Below are 22,647 nucleotides of genomic sequence, written 5' to 3' on the forward strand. Positions count from 1 at the left end.
TTGGAGCGGCAAAGGGGGAGAGGGAGACATTTTAGAAGAGGGCTTTTGGAGAATTCTGTCAGTGTACTGTGAATGCTGTCCTCCCACAGGGGACAGGAGGGTGTAGGATGCTTTTCCCCTCACATGAAGCCTAGAAAAGGGGCTTTAATGGAACCACCTGAAGAGTTTTATCTGTGTACCCTGGAGCTTGGGGGCACAGTGGTCTGGTGTCTGATACCCCAAGAAATCTAAAGGATGAGAGGCTGTGGTTGCTGCTGCTCTGACATCGGAGTGAAGACAAAGGACCGCATGAGGTTGCCCATCCTTCCAGACCTTGTCGGGGAAAGGATATATGAATACTTCCTGTAGACTGGATGCGGTTCAGAGGTTTTCACGTCCTCACCTCAAAGAACTGCAGGAGAAAGACCCTTGGCCGTGGAATGTGTGTGGATGGTACATATTCCGCGAAAGCACCACACAAGGAAAAGGATCAGTGTTAAACATCTGCAAAGTTCAGAGGGGACCAGAAGTAGACAGCATGTCAGGATCTTTCTTGCCTTCATCTGCCCTCCTTCTGCTCTCCTTGCCTTAACACTGGAGGAATCAGAGGCAGCATGGTGAGAAGTAGAAGTTCCATGCAGCAAAATGGAGAGGAAATCAAGCGCTTTATTCCCATTGCAGGGGGCTGGCCTGAAACTAGCCTGAGCTGGGGGCTGGGAGGAACTTGAAATGAAGTTGAACATTTGAGGGTTTTACTGGGCAGGGCATATAGTTGAAGTGAGTCTGTTGTGGGGACTCAGAAGTGACTGGGTGAATTTTTACTCCTTATCTTCAACAAATGTGCCCAGCTGGATATTCCATCCAGGGCAGTAAGAGTACTAGCTCCTCAAACCTGGGGGCAGGGGTATCAAGCATATTTTTGTTTTTAGATCCGCCCTTTTAGTCTTGCTGATGAAACAATAGTTCCATTTCTTTTTGAATACCAGAGTAGAATTGTGTACATTCTAATGCAACCACATGCACTTACCCATCTAAGTACGCATTTCTGCTTTTCTCCAAAGTTTCAGAGTGATCTGGACCTGACTCTAACCAGCACAGGTGGGGTCTGTTTCTCTTTGAGTCCCTTTTCCCTCATGCATTACAGAAGGAAATTGGGTGATAACTCAGTAGCTCAGGCGATATTTCAGGTGATAGCTAAGGTATTTTCTGGATTGGTTGCTGTGTGATTCTACATGTTTCTTGGCTTTCAAATTTGTTTCACTTTCTACCTATCTGAAGCTCTTCAAAATTGTATGGGCTATGGCCAAGGAGCTGAGCAAATGTGAGAAAGTCGTTTAATTGTGTGAGTTATCTGCTTTGTACACAGTTCCTCAGAGAAAGCTGTTCAAGAGGCTTTCACTGCTTAAAGCAAAAGAACTGTCTGCGTTGTGTTGTGATGGAAATTAAACTATAAGGTTATTACAGCTCTGTGTAATTTCTAACAGCCAAGATTCTAAGCTTTGGAAGAGATCACTATGTTTCCACAGGGGAGAGTTTTCCTGAAAAAGAAAAATCTAAATGGTCCTATTATGTTTTAAAATGTTTATTTTTTGATTTTTTGGCTGCACCACATAGCTTTCGGGCTCTTAGTTCCTTGGCCAGGGATTGAACCCGTGCCCTCCACAGTGAAAGCGCGGAGTCCTAACCACTGGGCCGTCAGGAAATTCCCTAAAATGTTGATCATTTTCTTTCACCACTTAATTTCCCCAGTCTACACAGTACCAGGTACAGAGTAGGTGCTCAATAAATATTTATTAAATGAGTGACTGACATACCATAGCATAATGAAAATAATTAATGTTACATATCCAGGAGATTAAACTTGGAGATTCACCAAAGAGAATCAAGTTGTCTGTTACCTACAAAGGGAATCTAGATTGCAAATTCATAAGAGCTTTTCTTTGCTGCTACTAAACAATGGTGGATGCTTTTTCATCAAGTAATACAATCTACTGAGCACTTCCGAAAGACCAGACAATGTTTGGTGTCCCTTATGTGCATTATTTCATTTGCTCCTCATGAGAGTCTTATAAGGTCATCTCCATTTTACTAACAATAAAATTGAAGCAGAGACAGGTTAAACTTTCTCAAGGTTATTCAGAACGAGGATTTTAACCTGGTTTGAGAGCTTGTTTTTTAACCCTATAAATTCCCTCCTTAAAAATGTCACAAATGTTTTCTGACTTCCAGTATACTATCTAGGGAGTCCATGTAAGTCCCATGCCTTTAGTGCTGCTATAACTATCCTTCCAGCCATGTATTCAGCTCATATTTAATGAACATCTACTAGGGGCCGGGCACAGTTAGGAGCTGGGGATAAAATGAATAGGAACATGATCTAGGTGCCTACCTTTGTGAAACTTGCAGTTTGGTGGGTGAGATGGATAATTAATAAGCATTGACAATATAATATTATTGGAAATGCAGGACCCCATAAAAGGGACACCTAACACAGACAAAGGGGCCATGAGGCTTCCTGAGGAACTAGCATCTCATTCTCAGTACCTTGCTTATGTCTAAAATGAGGCCACTACAAAGCCAGCAGAGCAAGTTGGCTGTGTCCCTAGCTCCTACAAAAGTGCCAGAAATTCAAAAAATACTTGTTGAATTACTAATGTTAGACTACCTGAGAAAAATGTCTCAAAGGTACTGTGGTTACTATTCTTACATTACCCCAATCTATGTTGATTATTTTTTTCAAAGTGTAGGTTGTTTTTTTTCTAAGTGTAAGTTACCTTCAGGCCATGAGAAAAAAATTCAAATTTCCTAAACAGTACCTTAATTCAATCCTAGGGTGCCATGTCTCATACTTCTTACCCCAGTGACCTGAATAAGATTTGACAACTCTAACCATAAAATCTTACAATGGGCTTGGGCTCACAGAGATGAGTTAATGAAACACACTGTTCGTCTTTTTAATAAATCAAATTATGACAGTACACTTTTGTGCATTTGCAAGTGTCACTCCTAATTAGCTCAAGGACTCTGATTAGACAAACCCTATCTAACGTCAATAGGGTAGGTGAGTTTTTGTGTATGTTGAGTTGATATCAATATTTTAGCTATAAGGCTCATATTAGTTTTAAAAAAAGTTATGAAAAAATAATGTAAATAGTGGCTTCAGATATTTTAAACTATAAATTAGTACTTTGTTGTAATTCATTTTTAAAAAGATTTATGACAAGATCCACAGTATTTTAAACGATTGAATCTCATTCCAAAACCCACCTTGCCAAGGCAAAAGCGTCATCGATAAGACTTGCACGATCAGCAGAAGAAAAGTACTGGGAAGAGAAAGAAAAAAAGGTAAGAAACATGAATCTTAAAACGAAACGTGTTGAAAAATTAATGTCATTATGATGCTGTTCTTAGAACAAAAAGAAAACAATTCACAACCTGCTATTCTTACCTTGTGGTTGAGGGAAAGATTGGTAGCTATCCATTCCCAAGTTGATACTTCATAATTTACACGATAAAACCCAATATGGTCTGGGTTTATTTTGAGAAAAGTGTTTCCACTAGGTTTAGGAGAGTTCAAAGTGATTCCTGTGGTAGTAAATAAACACTAATGAGAAACATGTTGGCACATACTATAAACACAGAGAAACTAGACCCAGAGGGTAAAAAGAAAAGAAAAGAAATATTAGCTCAAGGAGTCAAGTTTGATTTGGATCCAAAGCCCCAAAGCCTAATTCTTATTTAGTTGCCTAACTTTAACATGTCATTGTAGTGTGTGAGCTGAAAAAGAAATAAGTAATGTAAATAAGTGTCCTGTAATTTGTGACTTATTATTATTTCTTACTGGCAGAAGCTTGTCATATGGGTGAAATAATTCTGTGCTTGTCAATCCTTCAATAAGTAAAACAATGCTTAAAGACAGAGAGGTCCATGCCCTTTGGGGATAATCCATATATTCTTAATCGTGATGGATTAACTACACAAAGAATATTCACTGGGGCAGCCTGGGGAGGGGATAAAAATGTAAACATTTAAAAGAATACTTTGTTTATTAAAATCAACATTCAAATTGATGGAAATGGTGATTGCTAAGCAGAGCAATGATTTGAGGGTCAGTAATGCTTTTAAAATGTCAAGAAGGCTTGCAATAGGACTAAAATCCAGATAACAACATTCTTGATTTTGTGGTCCATTTCATGCTCGTTCTCCCAATTTTATTTATCTTTGTAAAGTCTTCTGCTTCCTTATTTCAACTGATTACATCAATGTTTTTTCATCAGTGGATTTACCAAATTAACTTTCTGAAGTAGCATTCAGAATTTACATAGGACTCTAGGAATAGATTTTGGAAGTTCAAGATTGAGGAACAAAGACTTATGTTTTAAGTAAAAACTACTCAAAATAATAGTTATGCTCTGACATGACCAGTGTTTGTTAGCATTAGCGAACGAACATTAGAATGTTCGTTAGCATCCTGTACTTTTATACTTATATACTCTTTTGTTTGTGTGGACAATATGCAATTTAAATAATGATGTGGGAATACTTAGTATACTTAAATAATTTCAAATAGTTTAATGTAGTGATAATGTGGGATGTGATATTGGAAAATAGGAGATGAGGCTGGAAGTAAAAGTGAGGCCTCAGTGTGAAGAGCCACAAGCTGTGTTAAGTTCATCTTCTTTTTTTTTTTTAATTTATTTATATTTATTTTGGCTGCGTTGGGTCTTTCGTTGCTGCATATGGGATTTTTCTAGGTCTTTTGTTGCTGCATACAGGCTTTCTCTAGTTGTGATGAGCAGGGGCCACTCTTCTTTGCAGTGTGCGGGCTTCTCATTGCGACGGCTTCTCTTGTTGCAGAGCATGGGCTCTATGCACATGGGCTTCAGTAGTTGTGGCACGTGGGCTCAGTAGTTGTGGCTCATGGGCTTAGTTGCTCCACGGCATGTGGGATCTTCCCGGAGCAGGGCTCAAACCCATGTCCCCTGCATTGGCAGGCAGATTCTTAACCACTGAGCCACCAGGGAAGCCCAAGAAGTCCATCTTCTGAGAGATGGTAAGAATAGAGAAGATTTTTAAGCAGGGAAATAATATGCTCCAGCCTGTTTCTAGAAAGATAATTTTGATGGTGGTATGGGAAGGAGATATTGGAAGGAGATCCTAGAGTCTACTGTAATAATCTAGGGCAAGAGAGAATGAGGGCTTACACTAATGTGGAGATGATGAAAATAGGTGATGTGTTCAAGGGACACATCACTGGTAAAATCAACACTGTCCTTTTTCTGAGTTGATGAGGACAGTTACAGGAGGGAAAAATAGCTTGCATTTTTTTTTGCATGATTGGATGAATAATGGTGTTGCCCTTACAGAATAGAGAAAGATGAGTCAGTTTGGGAGGAAAGATGATTTAAATTTTGGAAGCATTCACAAGGTTTGGAGGATATCCAGGACACAGTAGTTTTCCATAATATATAAGTAAACTCTTCAATAAAGTTTCTTTAGGAACGTTCAGAGTAGGTTCTTGACAAATTGTAAACATTTACCTCACTCATATAGTATTTATCTTTCTTTGTCATCCTCCCATGGACATGTTGTTGAAAGGAAGCTAATCTTTTGGCAGCCATACACTTTGAATGTTTGTATTGGGAGGACAGCCTCTTGCTTAAGCACAGAGCCATATATTATAGGAGAAAGAGCATGAACTTTCCAGTCTGAGAGACTGAGGATAAAATCATTGCTCTATGACTTACTAGCTGTGTGATCTTGGCCAAATCACTTGACCTCTCTGTGTCTCAGTTAATCATGAGGGAAGTAGGGATAAAAATCCCTCACAGGGCTGTTGTGAAGATTAAATAAGATAACATAGGTAAAGTGTTGGTCACATAGTTATGTGTCCAACAGATGGTAGCTATCCCCATTATTATGAAAGGGGATATGCCGCCAGTTCTATAAATAGCAAAGCAAATATAAATAACGTTGAGAAGTTCCTGGCAATCCATCCAAATACTGCAGTATTTTATAAAGTGTGCTTTATATATACCTAGTTAAGCCTGTCTAGAGTTACAGTGATTTTCCTCACTTTATAGATGAGGAAGCTGAGATCCAGGAAGTCAGTAGTTACCAGACTTTCCAAGTTCATGCTACTCTTGGAACAGTTGTCAACAACAAAATACTGTTGGGTTGTTTAGTTATATAATGAAGTAAATAGGACTAAAATATTGATGCCTATTCCAGCTGGTGCATAGAAGTAAGGGTGTATGTTTCATTCTGTTTCTCCAATTACTATTAAGAATTTTCTGATTGTAACAGTAGTATGTGTTCTTTAGGTTCCAAATATGTATTTGGAAAATACAAAAAGAGTATAATGAAGAATACAGAAATTACCCACCACCAGTTGACATTATGTTTTTATCTTGTGTGCATGTATGTATCTTCCATATATATGTACATATGAACACACAATACACGTACTGGAACCTTACTGTGTTTATTATTATTAATCCTTTTCATTTGAAATTATATTGTAAGCACTTTGCAATTTCATTTTCTATATATGAAGATTTAAATTTAATGGCCATATAGTACTCTATCATTCAGTTTATAAATTGTTTTGTGCTATTTCTTGCTAGTTTTACACATAAAAGTGGTGAACGAATTCTTTCTGGGTAGGGGCTCTTTCTAGAAAAATTATTTGTCTGATAATTATCTTTTCAAAATTTCATCCAGAGGCTAGTTTCAACTCAGATTTCAATAACATAGCATGCATAATAGTTCTCTAATAGACTATTTTATATAAATAATTATAACAAGCTTCAGTCAACTAGACAGCTTGTGACAGCCTGAAATTTTTAGAGAAGGAAACATTTTTCATTGTGGACATAAATACTGTGTTGCATCGATCCTTTAAGCAAGTTATTTTTCTGTGTAAAATGACAGTTTATATCTATCTTATTAAATTTGTGTATCAGTTAGTAGTAAAACAGCTGAAATACACAAGAGTAGTATTTTTTGACTAATTACACACAAATTATATTTGGAGACCTAAAAATTTCAAGTAGGATGCACTGTCAGAATTTGGGGGCACTTCCCTGGCCGTCCAGTGGTTAAGACTTCACCTTGCAATGCAGAGGGTGTGGGTTCGATCCCTGGTCAGGGAGCTAAGATCCCACATGCCTTATGGCCAAAAAACCAACACATAAAACAGAAACAATAACAAATTCAATAAAGACTTTAAAAATGTCTCACATCAAAAATATCTTTAAAAAATTCCACTAGTATTCTGACTAGTTACAGTTTAAAAAAAAAAAAAAGGAATTTGGGGTCAAGGAAGAAAAGCTCAATCTCTGAAACGAAGACTAACATGACCCATTGTACAAATGGATTGGTTCCATTTGTGACAATGTTTTCAACAAATTACTTATTCAAGGAAATATTATTGATTGTATTAATAATAATTATAGAGTCCTGTCTAAATCTCAGCAAGTTGCCTAGAGAATCTCCCTGAAAAGAAAGATGTAGGATTAATATGTAATGTATAATAAGTAGGAATCGGGAAAAAATGCAATCTATCATGATGAAGGATTATCATAGGCAATGGTTTTGGTGATTGTGAAGAAATAATTGCAAAGGAGAGTTGGATAGTGAAGATCTGTTGATGTGTCCCTAGTCTGCCTAGGAAAGCAGGTGCCCAACTTAGTTGGTACATGTGTTCCAGATAATTTGACAGATCTGCTCTTATAGAGAACAGTGTATATGGAGAAACCTGTTGGTTGTTTGCCATACTGTTCCCTTTTCCTCCTGGGTACACAGCTAGACTATATTTATTAGCCTCCCTTGCAGTTAGGTGGTAACATATGATTGACACCGAGACATAAAGTGTGGGGAGAAATAATAGATGCATTTCTAGTTCTGGTCCCTCCATATCTTCCTCTGTATTCTGATCAGATGCAAAAGATTCAGCAGAGAATTATTTAAAAAGGATAACCAACAAGGACCTACTATAAAGCACAGGGAACTCTGCTAAATGTTATGTGGCAGCCTGGATGGGAGGGGAGTCTGGGGGAGAATGGATACACGTATATGTATGGCTGAGTTACTTTGCTGTGCACCTGAAACTATTGCAACATTGTTAATCGGCTATAATCCAATATAAAATAAAAAGTTAAAAAAAAAAAAAAGAGAAAAAGATCCAGCAGAGAAGTCCAAGATTGGGTCGAGGGGAGGGAGGAGGTGGAGCCATGAGAAAGAAAAAGCCAGGAATTCTAAGTCATTATCTGAGAGTGAGCTACCTAGGAGAGATGGTAGGTCAGGAACACCTCCATTGGAGTGTTGCATGAATAAGAAATTTTTATTGCATGGAGCCACCCCTGATAGCCTCTCAATGCAATAATCAGACTCCCCTAGTTAATGCAGTATATATACAAAGCAGTCACAGCTTGTGACCTCTTTAAAATAATTAATATACCCCAACTCTCTATGTACCCTTATTAAGTAAATTTTCTTCCTGGAAGAGATATCTAATTAGCTGAAGTGAATATTCTGTTTCACCTTGGCCAGTATGTTTTTATTTGTGTACAATAACAAATTAGCATTCTTATATGTATGGTTCACGTAAATAAGATTTCTGAGACTTGGTTGACCAGGGCTGAATTAAACAAACTGAGCTTCTGAATCTGCAAAACGGAATCCGTAATGATTCAATCAAAATTCGAAGATTCCATGAGGCTCAGTTTGGAGGAATGAAGAAAGTTTCTCTCTCTCTCTCCCCTGCCCTATTTGCCATTAAATTAAAAAATATATGCCCATCATTATTTTGATATGAAATATTTAAGTATAACTACCATCAAATTTTAGTAATATCTTATTTATATGATAGTCAGAATTTGGTTATCTAAACCAGCCAGAATGCATCCTCAATCTGAAAGAGTTATGAAAACAGTCATCACAAAATCTATTCCACCTCCTATGCCCTAAACTGTCTTTTAGACCCTATGTGCTTATGAACCCCTCTTTTTATTTATTTATTTTTTTATAAATATTTTTTAAAGCAATTAAAAATTTTTTTTCCTTTTTTAAAAAAATTAATGAATTTACTTTTTGGCTGTGTTGGGTATTCGCTGCAGTGCATGGGCTTTCTCTAGTTGCAGCGACCGGGGGCTACTCTTCATTGCAGTGCGCAGGCTTCTCATTGTGGTGGCTTCTCTTTGTTGTGGATCACAGACTCTAGGCGTGCCGGCTTCAGTGGTTGTGGCTTGTGGGCTCTAGAGCACAGGCTCAGAAGTTGTGGCGCACGGGCTTAGTTGCTCTGCAGCATGTGGGATCTTCCCGGAGCAGGGATTGAACCCATGTCCCCTGCATTGGCAGGCAGATCCTTTTTTTCTTTAATACATTTATTTATTTATTTGGCTGTGTTGGGTCTTCATTTCTGTGCGAGGGCTTCCTCTAGTTGCGGCGAGCGGAGGCCACTCTTCATCGCGGTGTGTGGGCCTCTCACTGTCGCGGCTTCTCTTGTTACAGAGCACAGGATCCAGATGCGCAGGCTCAGTAGGTGTGGCTCATGGGCCCAGTTGCTCCGCGGCATGTGGGATCTTCCCAGACCAGGGCTCGAACCCGTGTCCCCTGCATTGGTAGGCAGATTCTTGACCACTGCACCACCAGGGAAGCCCCGAGTTAGATTCTTAACCACTGTGCCACCGGGGAAGTCCCCAGTCCCTATTTTTAAATACTATGTTTTAGCAAGATTGGTTGTCTGATATCATGTGATAATCTACAAGTCTTCTAAATGTTAGAAAGCAGCAGATTAGAAACAAAAAGGTGGTATACTACTAAATGTAGGTGCACTGACAGTAGCCAAAATAGTAGCTGATGCTAAAGATAGAGGCATTACTATACACAGTCAGCCTCTAGAAGCACAGCGGTCTGCAGGCAAACAAACGTTCATTAAGCAAGGACTTCCTGAACTCTTAGTAACTCTTAGGATGCACACAGAACCTTGTTGGGAATAGGGGAGCAGGAGACAAGGAGTATGATGTGTAGTTCATATCTTCAAAGAGCTTATAATTTACTTTAAAAAGAAAAGACAGAGCATATGAATCGTAAATAACCATGCTGCTGCTTAAAATCTAAGGAATAATACTAAGAACAAGGATTGATGAAACTAATAGCATAAAATATACTCTCAACAATGAGAGGAGAGATTATTCAGGGTAGGTTAGAATAGCCAGAGAAGCATCTGAGATGGAGATCCTCTTCTTTTGTTATAAAGTACATGTTTAATTTAAAATACCGTGTGTAACACAAATGTAAATAAACGACCTTAGGGGAAGTCCCACTCTTGCCTGGGAAATTTCTAACTGATGAATCACCAAAGAAAAACGAGAAGAGGAAGGTGGGGCTGGTAACCTGAGCTGATTGCCCATTCAGTACGCTCAGGACATGTCATCTGTGCTCTGAGCTGAGAGCTGAAGATGTCCCCAAACAGGAAACCGGAACTTATTGCATAGCCTAAAAATGGAGCAGGCACTTTGAAGTAGGAAGGGATGTCTAGTTTGCTTCTGGCTAAGTGACCAGTCATGATTCTGAAGTTGCAGATAAAGATAGGTTTGTCATCAAAGCTCTGTGAACATTAGAGCCACTTCATTCATTCATTCATTCAATAAACAATTACTAGGTACCTGCTGGAGATATAGAACAACCACACAACAACAAAAAATAAGCTCCATTTCTCAAGGAATATTCTACAGAGAGGGGAGAGACAGATAAAGTCAATAGTTACAGCAAAAAATGTCTTAAATGTAATGACAGAGGGATAGAGCTTCCCCTAAGAGCCCTTTGCTTTCTCACTTTCATACTAGCATTTTCTGTCTGTAGCACTATTTCAGTCAATACTCAGTCAATCCTGTCATCCACTTAAACTCTACCTTTAGCCCCCCCTAACTCTGAGACTAGATGTCCCTTTCTTTAGTAACTTTCCTCAACCCTTAAATCTCCGCTGGTGCTTCTCCTGTGAGTGCCTTTGGCTGTTACCACACCAGGCCCTTATGACATGGTATTATGTTTGCCTGACTCGTCCACACCCTCCCTAGACAGTAAGTACCACAAGGTAAGGATTGTGGGTTCCCCCCCACCCAGCATTATCTCCATACCTATCCCTGTGTTTGGCCCATAAGTTAGTTCTCAGTAAATACTTGTTTGAAATAATTAATTTAATTCATTATTTAATTCATTATTCAAATATTCTGTCTAATAAGTACATAATACATACAAGAAGAATGTTTATTGTTAACTCCTGAAACCTATTTTACAAAGCACTTGAATAAGCTTTAGTTATCTGGAAAATTTACTTTTGTGGAAACCTCATTTCATGAAAATGCTAGGTACATTGTGTTAGTGTATATTATAAATTACTCATGCTTTTAAATTTGTAAACAACAAATCAAGCAGCTTCCCAGACATTCCCCCAACCCTCAGTTAACCAATGGTGACCAATGGGGAAAATATGTAGTAATATTTAAACCAGATCCACTGAAAACCTCCCAAGGGAATCCTAGCCTCATTATGCCTTTTATCAGTGCTATTGCACATTTTTAAAACTTTTTTTCTGTCTTCTCCATTTTCCTTTGGCTTGAGTAATGTACTTGAGTAAGAAAATGGTCAGAAGATGGCCCACAAAAGATAGAGCTTGGTACTCAAACACAAAATTATTCTATATAAAATACTAAGACAAAATGGCATTGATATGGGTATTCTAAAAGAATTCAAGAGAAATTACTGACTACATCAGTTAAGGTTAGCCTAAATGACCAAAAGAAAGTTTTGTTGTAAAGGCAACAGAAAGGGGTCTTACCTCGACTATAGCAAAGCTGATAGAGTTTATAGTAAAAATTAAAACTCACAAAATAATTTATAGTAAAAGTAAAAACCAAAGCTGAAAAAACTATATCAGAGCCACATAAAACCTTGTTCACAAATGTTTATAGCAATATTATTCATAACAGCCAAAAGGCAGAAACAATTCATATGCCCATCAACTGATGAACAGATAAACAAAAGGTAGTATCAATATGATACTACCTTTGTAATATCAATATGATATTACAAAAGGTAATATCAATATGATGTGAATATAATTTGGCAATAAAAAAGAATGAAGTACTGATACATGCTATGACATGGATGAACTTGAAAACATTATGTTAGGTGAAAGAAGCTATCACAAAATGCTACATGTATCATTCCATTTATGTGAAATGTCTAAAATAGCCAAATCTATGCAGATAGAAAGTAGATTAGTGGTTGCTTAGGGCTGGGGTTATAGGAGAATAGAGGAGTTGACAGCTAAAGGATATGGAGTTTCTTTTTGAGGTGATTGAAATGCTCTAAAATTTACTGTGATGATGGTTAGAAGTATCTGTGAATGTAATAAAAACCATTGGATTGCACACTTTAAATGGGGGAATTTCCTAGTATGTGAATTATATCTCAATAAAGTTGTTTTTTAAAAAAAATCTACTGGAAATAGTGTAAAAACTTACTTGCCAGAGGAAATTAATTACTATTTTAGAATATCTTACAGGAGCAAATAGGCATATGTAAATAGAGGATAGATGATCTACTTTTATCCCTGAGAAGCCATGGGGGAAAGTCCATGCCAAATGCTATTCTGAAACCAAGTCCTCATGGGAAGGGATGAAGAAGAGTCTCATTTGTCTTAGATAAGAAGTGATTTTGAAACACAAAACAAGCACAATAGCAAAAGTATAAAAAGCAAGATTCTTCTGGGATGGTTGCTAAAACCTGTCTTATTTTTTCAGCGATCTGTAGTAGAGAACATGTGATAAGGTCTCCCATGTTTTTATGTAACTCTAAAATTTTTCAAGAAGGGAAAAGACAAATAAATGGAGATAGAATACAGAAATATATTTCTAGTTGGTTTAAGTGAGCAGAACAGTCACAGCTGAATTTAACACAGGCAAGTGCCAAGTCATTCACTTAGGGAGATGGTTAGATGGATGGATATAGATATAGGTAATGCCTTGAGCTACTGGTGACAACTTGACAGCTTAGAAAAAATGATTTGGAGTCATTAAAGATTCTAATGTTGTGCTAGTTGAAAAAATGATAGGTCTAATTTAATGGCAGCATTTTAAAAATCAGGCTTGTTACATAACATTCTAAGAAATTCAGTGGCTTATCTGATATTTAAAAAGAAGAAAGGAAAAGAGAAGGAACAAAGGAAGGAAGGAGAAAAAGCGAGGAAAGAAGGAAGGGAGCAAAGAAAGGATGAAAATTGATACATTGATCTTCCAGTGGTTGGGTATCGGACCCTTCTTCTTTGGATATGGGTATTTATTATTGTACCAGTCATGGTAAATCATTACAAAGAATTTCTTAAGGTAAAAAAAGTTCTCATTATTATAGATAAGGATTTTGGCTCACCAGTTAATTACTTAAAAGGTTTCTTTTTGCTGAAGTTTACATCATAAATTCCATCTTTATTGTTTCTTTACACTTCTATTCATTTAATGTAGTACATTAATTCAAAGAAGAAATAAATCAATTGATGATATTTACCTCTTGTTTCTGACCTATTGTAGAACGTAATCCTTGATTCGTTATCTTCAGTCCATTTAACTGGAATATTCCATGTGTAACTAAAGTTTTTTAAAAAGAAAAATTTTAACTTTTATTACTAAAAAATAAAAACATTTCCAAAGTAAAAATAGACAAGCATAAAAAGCAATAGACAAGCATATTTTCCTCATAAGCAATTGTCCAGTGTATAGTATACAATTAATACAGTTAATACAGTACTCTTTTGTGGTGAAGATAGTCTATGTAATTGCTTTCAATTTATATAAATCTCTAAAATTTGGAACTTTGTATCAAAAATTAGCTAAGGATGAAGAAGATTATTTCAAGAAAAATGGCTTGAAGCTTTGGAATAAAGATATTGCATAAATATAACACATATAAAATTGAGCATTCACATACATACTTGCACAGACTTTAATATGGTATAGTTTCTGTCAAGGAACACAATACATTTTTAGAATTCAGAAGACAATATTAAAATGCTGTGAAGGAAATAATGCATTTTAGAAATTATGTTGCAATGACACCACCACCATCATCCCTTAAAGCTTATCATGCTCTTTAAATATCTCCTATTTACAATCATGTGAACCAGTGTGTTGCAAAGAAAACTCACCAGGCAAGCATGTTTCAGTGGGTTTTAGTGTTCTTTTTAGCTTCTTAGTATTTTCTTGTAGAGCAGGGGGAGGAGGTTAGCTTTGTACTTTGATACAGTATATACTTAACATTTTAGTCTTGAAATCTCATAAAAGAGGTCTTAAATGTCTTTTAGATCGTTCTCATATCGTATCTTACCAGTCAGAAAACACAGGAGATCTAGAGAAAAGATGAATCTGTGTTTGGGTTTAGGTTTCAACTCAGAGTTGGCCTTGTTTTTCTTCATCTGTGATCATTCAAGTCCCTAACAGAGAATGGGGGAATGATATTTCTCCCTTTCAAGATACAATAAAATTTATGTAATTCAGGGAGAATATATATTTGCCATCTACATGAAAGAAGTCATCCTTTGTTGTCTAACTAGTGAAATGTTTTATAGATTGAACTTTTACTAGCTCTCTTGAAAGAGTTTATTGCAGTGGAATGTTTCTGGATGTAAGTTGCATAGAACCAGTACATAAATTGTTTCTTGGATCCTATAGGAGACATTGTCAGTGCTCCACCCTTATCCCCTTGAATTTCTTTGTCATTTTTGTACACTCTGGATTCCATTATGCTTTCCCTGCCCACAGCCAGCACCTGGGTCTCTCTGTTAGAGGACTGCCCTCTGGCTGCCTGAGCAAGGAAAGCTAGAAGTTCCTGGGAGTTTACATCCTTGGATGCAGCCCTTAGCCAATGATGGATGGGCATGGAAATGTTCTTTGCCCCATCTGCAGGACCACACTGAAGCACTGTCTCTAGAACTTCCCTGCAGGGTAGTCACCCTGGACAGAACCTGTTTATTGTTGCACCTTTTCTGTTTGATATCCCTCTTGCCAATCCCCCTACCAGCCTTTCCTAGACTTCCTAATGAGTCACTTTCACTTGAACGATCACCTCAGGGTCTGATTTTAGTGAAGCCAACCTAAGAATGATCCCTTTACCAGACTAGTACTTGTAGTCTAGTAAAGTCTGTCTGTAGTTTAGATAGACTAGTAATATTGCCAGAGCTTCTCGACAGATAGACAAAGAAGCATTTTTTTAAAGTCACATTCTACCTACAGATTGCACTCTTTCACTGCTCTGCTGATGTGGTGTTGCCATGTAGACTAACATTTCATTCCTCCTCACCTTTCCCCAATGCCAACCCGACTGAAACAACAGAGTACGGAGTATCTTGATACACTATATGCACAGTTAGGATTTCACATTTCCACTGTCCCCTCTAAGACACGGTCTCTGGGACTAGGCTGTGCCTAAGAGTAGGCATAAGATATACTGCTAAGGTCATGTAAAAAATATTACTCTGAGGTCTGTAAGAGCATCATAAGACAAAAAAGGATGCAGGGTTGAGGCTATATAATTTTATAGTTTTGGAGCCACTTACAGGATCTAATGTGAGTAAAATTATAGATTGGAGAGTACAAAATGTCAAGAAATAGAAATTACATAAATAAAATGATAGCGTTTCCTATATGTTTTCTAAAATTCAAGAGTATCAGATTTAATTTTTTAAAGGTATAATTCACTTTTAAAATATCTAACAATATAACAGTTTCTGACAGTATAAATATGGCCAATCTAATTTTCACTAATGAAACTGACTTTGCCCCAACATGACATACCTACTACCATTCTTCCACCGGTTTACATTGACTGGACTGCCAAAGACACGTAAACTTGTCCCATAGAGAACTCTCCCTGATGGAGATGTGAAACTGGCCCATTTCTAAGAGATGGTTGAAGCCATAGTGTAAGACAGTAACTTACAAATGTGTGGTCCATTTAAATTATAAAAAGTTTCTGGTCAGTAAGAATTCCCTAATATTGGAATATTTAAGCAGTGAGAAAAGGGAAGAGGCCGTTTAGTTTATAATACAACTTAACATTGTCTACCAGATAGTAATATACCTGAACAGAGAGCAGGTGAACACTAGGGTTGGAGAAAAAACGAATTCCTTTCTGGGGGCATTACGCCCCATATAATCTAATCTGTAATTAGATTATATTATGATCTAACTTTTTAATCAAATGGAAAAATAAGGAATGATAACTTTCTATATAATGTCTTTTTCTCTCTTATTTGTTCAAGAGCCACTACAGATTTTTAAGAAATGTTCTCAAGAGGATAGCCTGTCTTTTCTAGGTTTATTTTCCTATGCATATATAACTTGTAACTTTTTTTAAAAAAACAGGGAACACGTAGATTGACTTTATGATAAATGGTCACTAAAAATCATGCATCTATGAATCTAAAATTTTTTTAAAGTCTCTGAAGGTTAAAACTAAAAAAAAATTAGAGAAAAGTGTAAGTGTTAGTATGGTTCCATGTTCTAAATCTTGATGAATACAATTTAAAGATTTATTATAACTTTAAAAGTGATTTTAGACCTGTTGATATGTTTAGTTCCCTTGGTAATAAAGTTTTTTGTTTGTGTGGAGAGGAATCTATAACCCAGGAGTAGTCTTTAAAAATGTAATCCCACAGGTTTAAGAACACTGTTGGCTATGTCTCTGGCTTAACAAATCAGTGGATATGAAAGAGAAGGGAACAACTACTGTGAAGCTTTCCCAATGGAAGTTTGTTTCGCAAGAAAGAAATATATTTTTTAAATTTTATATGTGCAAACACTATTAAATAGCAGGGTTAAATATGGCCAGTCTGATTTGCTAGAACATAAAACAGTAACTGTAAAAAACAATTTATGGTTAACAGAATGATCACAGAAATTATGTTGATTTATGTAATTGAATTATCACCTGATAACAAGTCAGATCTAAGTTTCAAATCATTCATATATTATGAAGAGGAAAGAGTGAAAAACAGAGAAGTTTTCTCCATCATAGTCTTTCCTCTCCAAAATAAAGATAAAGAAGGAAATACAGACACTCCCTGACCGATTTCATTGGGTCTAAGACCTCAAATTTTCCTTTGTTTTGGCATGAGCTATTAATTTTCAGAACCTGCATTCCAGCAAGATATCCAGTTTCTCTGAATTTCATTTACTGTGGAAGAGCTGAGTGAGGTTTCCAGGGGGAGAGGCTGGTAACAGGTTTCAACAAGGTGAGCACCACTGGCTTCTCCAGTTCAGGTGCCAACCAGTTTCTTATTTATTTCTTTATTTTTTACATCTTTATTGGAGTATAATTGCTTTACAATGGTGTGTTAGTTCTGCTTTATAACAAAGTGAATCAGTTATACATATACATATGTTCCCATATCTCTTCCCTCTTGCGTCTCCCTCCCTCCCTCCCTCCCTATCCCACCCCTCTAGGTGGTCACAAAGCACCGAGCTGATCTCCCTGTGCTATACGGCTGCTTCCCACTAGCTATCTATTTTACATTTGGTAGTGTATATATGTACACGCCACTCTCTCACTTTGTCACAGCTTACCCTTCCCCCTCCCCATATCCTTAAGTCCATTCTCTAGTAGCTCTGTGTCTTCATTTCTGTCTTACCCCTAGGTTGTTCATGACATTTTTTTTTCTTAGATTCCATATATATGTTAGCATACGGTATTTGTCTTTCTCTTTCTGACTTACTTCACTCTGTATAACAGACTCTAGGTCCATCCACCTCACTACAAATAACTCAATTTCGTTTCCTTTTATGGCTAATATTCCATTGTATATATGTGCCACATCTTCTTCATCCATTCATCCGATGATGGACACTTAGGTGGCTTCCATCTCCGGGCTAGTGTAAATAGAGCTGCAATGAACATTTTGGTACATGACTCTTTTTGAATTATGGTTTTCTCAGGGTATATGGCAGTAGTGGGATTGCTGGGTCATATGGTAGTTCTATTTGTAGTTTTTTAAGGAACCTCCATACTGTTCTTCATAGTGGCTGTACCAATTCACATTCCCACCAGCAGTGCAAGAGTGTCCCCTTTTCTCCACACCCTCTCCAGCATTTATTGTTTCTAGATTTTTTGATGATGGCCATTCTGACTGGTGTGAGATGATATCTCATTGTAGTTTTGATTTGCATTTGTCTAATGATTAATGATGTTGAGCATTCTTTCATGTGTTTGTTGGCAGTCTGTATATCTTCTTTGAAGAAATGTCTATTTAGGTCTTCTGCCCATTTTTGGATTGGGTTCTTTGTTTTTTTGTTATTGAGCTGCATGAGATGCTTGTAAATTTTGGAGATTAATCCTTTGTCAGTTGCTTCATTTACAAATATTTTCTTCCATTCTGAGGGTTGTCTTTTGGTCTTGTTTATGGTTTCTTTCCTTTGCTGTACAAAAGCTTTGAAGTTTCATTAGGTCCCATTTGTTTACTTTTGTTTTTATTTCCATTTCTCTAGAAGGTGGGTCAAAAAGGATCTTGCTGTGATTTATGTCACAGAGTGTTCTGCCTATGGTTTCCTCTAAGAGTTTGATAGTTTCTGGCTTTACATTTAGGTCTTTAATCCATTTTGAGCTTATTTTTGTGTATGGTGTTAGGGAGTGTTCTAATCTCATACTTATACATGTACCTGTCCAGTTTTCCCAGCACCACTTATTGAAGAGTCTGTCCTTTCTCCACTGTACATTCCTGCCTCCTTTATCAAAGATAAGGTGACCATATGTGCATGGGTTTATCTCTGGGCTTTCTATCCTGTTCCATTGATCTATATTTCTGTTTTTGTGCCAGTACCATACTGTCTTGATTACTGTAGCTTTGTAGTATAGTCTGAAGTCAGGGAGGCTGATTCCTCCAGCTCTGTTTTTCATTCTCAAGGTTGCTTTGGCTATTCGAGGTCTTTTATGTTTCCATACAAATTGTGAAATTTTTTGTTCTAGTTCTGTGAAAAATGCCAGTGGTAGTTTGATAGGGATTGCATTGAATCTGTAGATTGCTTTGGGTAGTAGAGTCATTTTCACAATGTTGATTCTTCCCATCCAAGAACATGGTATATCTCTCCATCTATTTGTATCATCTTTAATTTCTTTCATCAGTGTCTTATAATTTTCTGCATACAGGTCTTTTGTCTCCTTAGGTAGGTTTATTCCTAGATATTTTATTCTTTCTGTTGCAATGGTAAATGGGAGTGTTTTCTTGATTTCACTTTCAGATTTTTCATCATTAGTGTATAGGAATGCCAGAGACTTCTGTGCATTAATTTTGTATCCTGCTACTTTACCAAATTCATTGATTAGCTCTAGTAGTTTTCTGGTAGCATCTTTAGGATTCTCTATGTATAGTATCACGTCATCTGCAAACAGTGACAGCTTTACTTCTTCTTTTCCGATTTGGATTCCCTTTATTTCCTTTTCTTCTCTGATTGCTGTGGCTAAAACTTCCAAAACTATGTTGAATAACAGTGGTGAGAGTGGGCAACCTTGTCTTGTTCCTGATCTTAGTGGAAATGCTTTCAGTTTTTCACCATTGAGGACGATGTTGGCTATGGGTTTGTGATATATGGCCTTTATTATGTTGAGGAAAGTTCCCTCTATGCCTACTTTCTGCAGGGTTTTTATCATAAATGGGTGTTGAATTTTGTCGAAAGCTTTCTCTGCATCTATTGAGATGATCATATGGTTTTTCTCCTTCAATTTGTTAATATGGTGTATCACGTTGATTGATTTGCATATATTGAAGAATCCTGGCATTCCTGGAATAAACCCTACTTGATCATGGTGTATGATCCTTTTAATGTGCTGTTGGATTCTGTTTGCTAGTATTTTGTTGAGGACTTTCACATCTATGTTCATCAGTGATATTGGCCTGTAGTTTTCTTTCTTTGTGACAGCCGTGTCTGATTTTGATATCAGGGTGATGGTGGCCTTGGGAGTGTTCCCCCCTCTGCTATATTTTGGAAGATTTTGAGAAGGATGGGTGTTAGCTCTTCTCTAAATGTTTGATAGAATTCGCCTGTGAAGCCATCTGGTCCTGGGCTTCTGTTTGCTGGAAGATTTTTAATCACAGTTTCAATTTCAGTGCTTGTGATTGGTCTGTTCATATTTTCTGTTTCTTCCTGATTCAGTCTTGGCCGGTTGTGCATTTCTAAGAATTTGTCCATTTCTTCCAGGTTGTCCATTTTATTGGCATAGAGTTGCTTGTAGTAATCTCTCATGATCTTTTGTATTTCTGCAGTGTCAGTTGTTACTTCTCCTTTTTCTTTTCTAATTCTATTGATTTGAGTCTTCTCCCTTTTTTTCTTGATGAGCCTGGCTAATGGTTTATCAATTTTGTTTATCTTCTCAAAGAACCAGCTTTTAGTTTTATTGATCTTTGCTGTAATCCTTCATTTCTTCTTCATTTATTTCTGATCTGCTTTTTATGATTTCTTTCCCTCTGCTAACTTTGGGGGTTTTTTGTTCTTCTTTCTCTAATTGCTTTAGGTGCAAGGTTAGATTGTTTATTGGAGATGTTTCCTGTTTCCTAAGGTAGGATTGTATTGCTATATACTTCCCTCTTAGAACTGCTTTTGCTGCATCCCATAGATTTCGGGTCGTTGTGTCTCCATTGTTATTTGTTTCTCGGTATTTTTTGATTTCCTTTTTGATTTCTTCAGTGATCACTTCGTTATTAAGTAGTGTATTGTTTAGCCTCCATGTGTTTGTATTTTTTACAGATCTTTTCCTGTAATTGGTATCTAGTCTCATAGCATTGTAGTCGGAAAAGATACTTGATACGATATCAGTTTTCTTAAATTTACCAGGGCTTGATTTGTGACCCAAGATATGATCTATCCGGGAGAATGTTCCATGAGCACTTGAGAAGAATGTGTATTCTGTTGTTTTTAGATGGAATGTCCTATAAATATCAATTAAGTCTTGTTTAATGTATCATTTAAAGCTTGTGTTTCCTTATTTATTTTCATTTTGGATGATCTGTCCATTGGTGAAAGTGGGGTGTTAAAGTCCCCTACTATGAATTTGGTAATTTCGATTTCCCCTTTTATGGCTGTTAGTATTTGCCTTATGTATTGAGGTGCTCCTATGTTGGGTGCATAAATATTTGCAATTGTTATATCTTCTTCTTGGATCGATCCCTTGATCATTATGTAGTGTCCTTCCTTGTCTCTTCTAATAGTCTTTATTTTAAAGTCCATTTTGTCTGATACGAGAATTGCTATTCCAGCTTTCTTTTGGTTTCCATTTGCATGGAATATCTTTTTCCATCCCCTCACTTTCAGTCTGTATGTGTCTCTAGGTCTGAAGTGGGTCTCTTGTAGACAGCATATATATGGATCTTGTTTTTGTATCCATTCAGCCCATCTGTGTCTTTTGGTGGAAGCATTTAATCCATTTACATTTAAGGTAATTATCAATATGTATGTTCCTATTCTCATTTTCTTAATTGTTTTGGGTTTGTTATTGTAGGTCTTTTCCTTCTCTTTTGTTTCTTGCCTAGAAAAGATCCTTTAGCATTTGTTGTAAAGCTGGTTTGGTGGTGCTGAACTCTCTCAGCTTTTGCTTGTGTGTAAAGGTTTTAATTTTTCCATCAAATCTGAATGAGATCCTTGCTGGGCAGAGTAATCTTGGTTGCAGGTTTTTCTCCTTCATCACTTTAAATATGTCCTGCCAGTCCCTTCTGGCTTGCAGGGTTTCTGCTGAAAGATCAGCTGTTAACCTTATGGGGATTCCCTTGTGTGTTATTTGTTGTTTTTCCCTTGCTGCTTTTAATATGTTTTCTTTGTATTTAATTTTTGACAGTTTGATTAATATGTGTCTTGGCGTGTTTCTCCTTGAATTTATCCTGTATGGGACTGTCTGTGCTTCCTGGACTTGATTAACTATTTCCTTTACCGTATTAGGGAAGTTTTCAACTATAATCTCTTCAAATATTTTCTCAGTCCCTTTCTTTTTCTCTTCTTCTTCTGGAACCCCTATAATTCGAATGTTGGTGCGTTTAATGTTGTCCCAGAGGTCTCTGAGACTGTCCTAAGTTCTTTTCATTCTTTTTTGTTTATTCTGCTCTGCAGTAGTTATTTCCACTATTTTATCTTCCAGGTCACTTATCCGTTCTTCTGCCTCAGTTATTCTGCTATTGATCCCTTCTAGAGTATTTTTCATTTCATTTATTGTGTTGTTCATCGTTGCTTGTTTCATCTTTAGTTCTTCTGGGTCCTTGTTAAATGTTTCTTGCATTTTCTCCATTCTATTTCCAAGATTTTGGATTATCTTTACTGTCATTATTCTGAATTCTTTTTCAGGTAGACTGCCTATTTCCTCTTCATTTGTTAGGTCTGGTGGGTTTTTACCTTGCTCCTTCATCTGTTGTTTGTTTCTCTGTCTTCTCATTTTACTTATCTTACTGTGTTTGGGGTCTCCTTTATGCAGGCTGCAGGTTCGTAGTTCCTGTTGTTTTTGATGTCTGTCCCCAGTGGCTAAAGTTGGTTCAGTGGGTTGTGTAGGCTTCCTGGTGGAGGGGACTAGTGCCTGTATTCTGGTGGATGAGGCTGGATCTTGTCTTTCTGGCCAACCAGTTTCTAGAAGTAGCTAATT

The 22,647-nt window shown here is 37.0% G+C and overlaps 1 protein-coding gene across 2 annotated transcripts in view; it reads right to left on the bottom strand.

The window, feature by feature from the left end:
• ENPEP (glutamyl aminopeptidase) overlaps positions 1–22,647 on the bottom strand; it is a 103,739-nt gene that overhangs the window by 17,138 nt on the left and 63,954 nt on the right. For both annotated transcript variants that reach the window (XM_032633141.1, XM_032633142.1), the window contains 3 exons: positions 13,549–13,628; positions 3,428–3,564; positions 3,247–3,302 (listed from right to left, as the gene is read on the bottom strand). In XM_032633141.1, coding sequence (XP_032489032.1) covers positions 3,247–3,302; positions 3,428–3,564; positions 13,549–13,628 — 273 coding nt within the window. The remainder of the gene's footprint in view (positions 1–3,246; positions 3,303–3,427; positions 3,565–13,548; positions 13,629–22,647) is intronic.

The sequence above is a fragment of the Phocoena sinus genome, chromosome 5, assembly GCF_008692025.1.
Source record: "Phocoena sinus isolate mPhoSin1 chromosome 5, mPhoSin1.pri, whole genome shotgun sequence".
Taxonomy (NCBI): Eukaryota; Metazoa; Chordata; class Mammalia; order Artiodactyla; family Phocoenidae; genus Phocoena; species Phocoena sinus.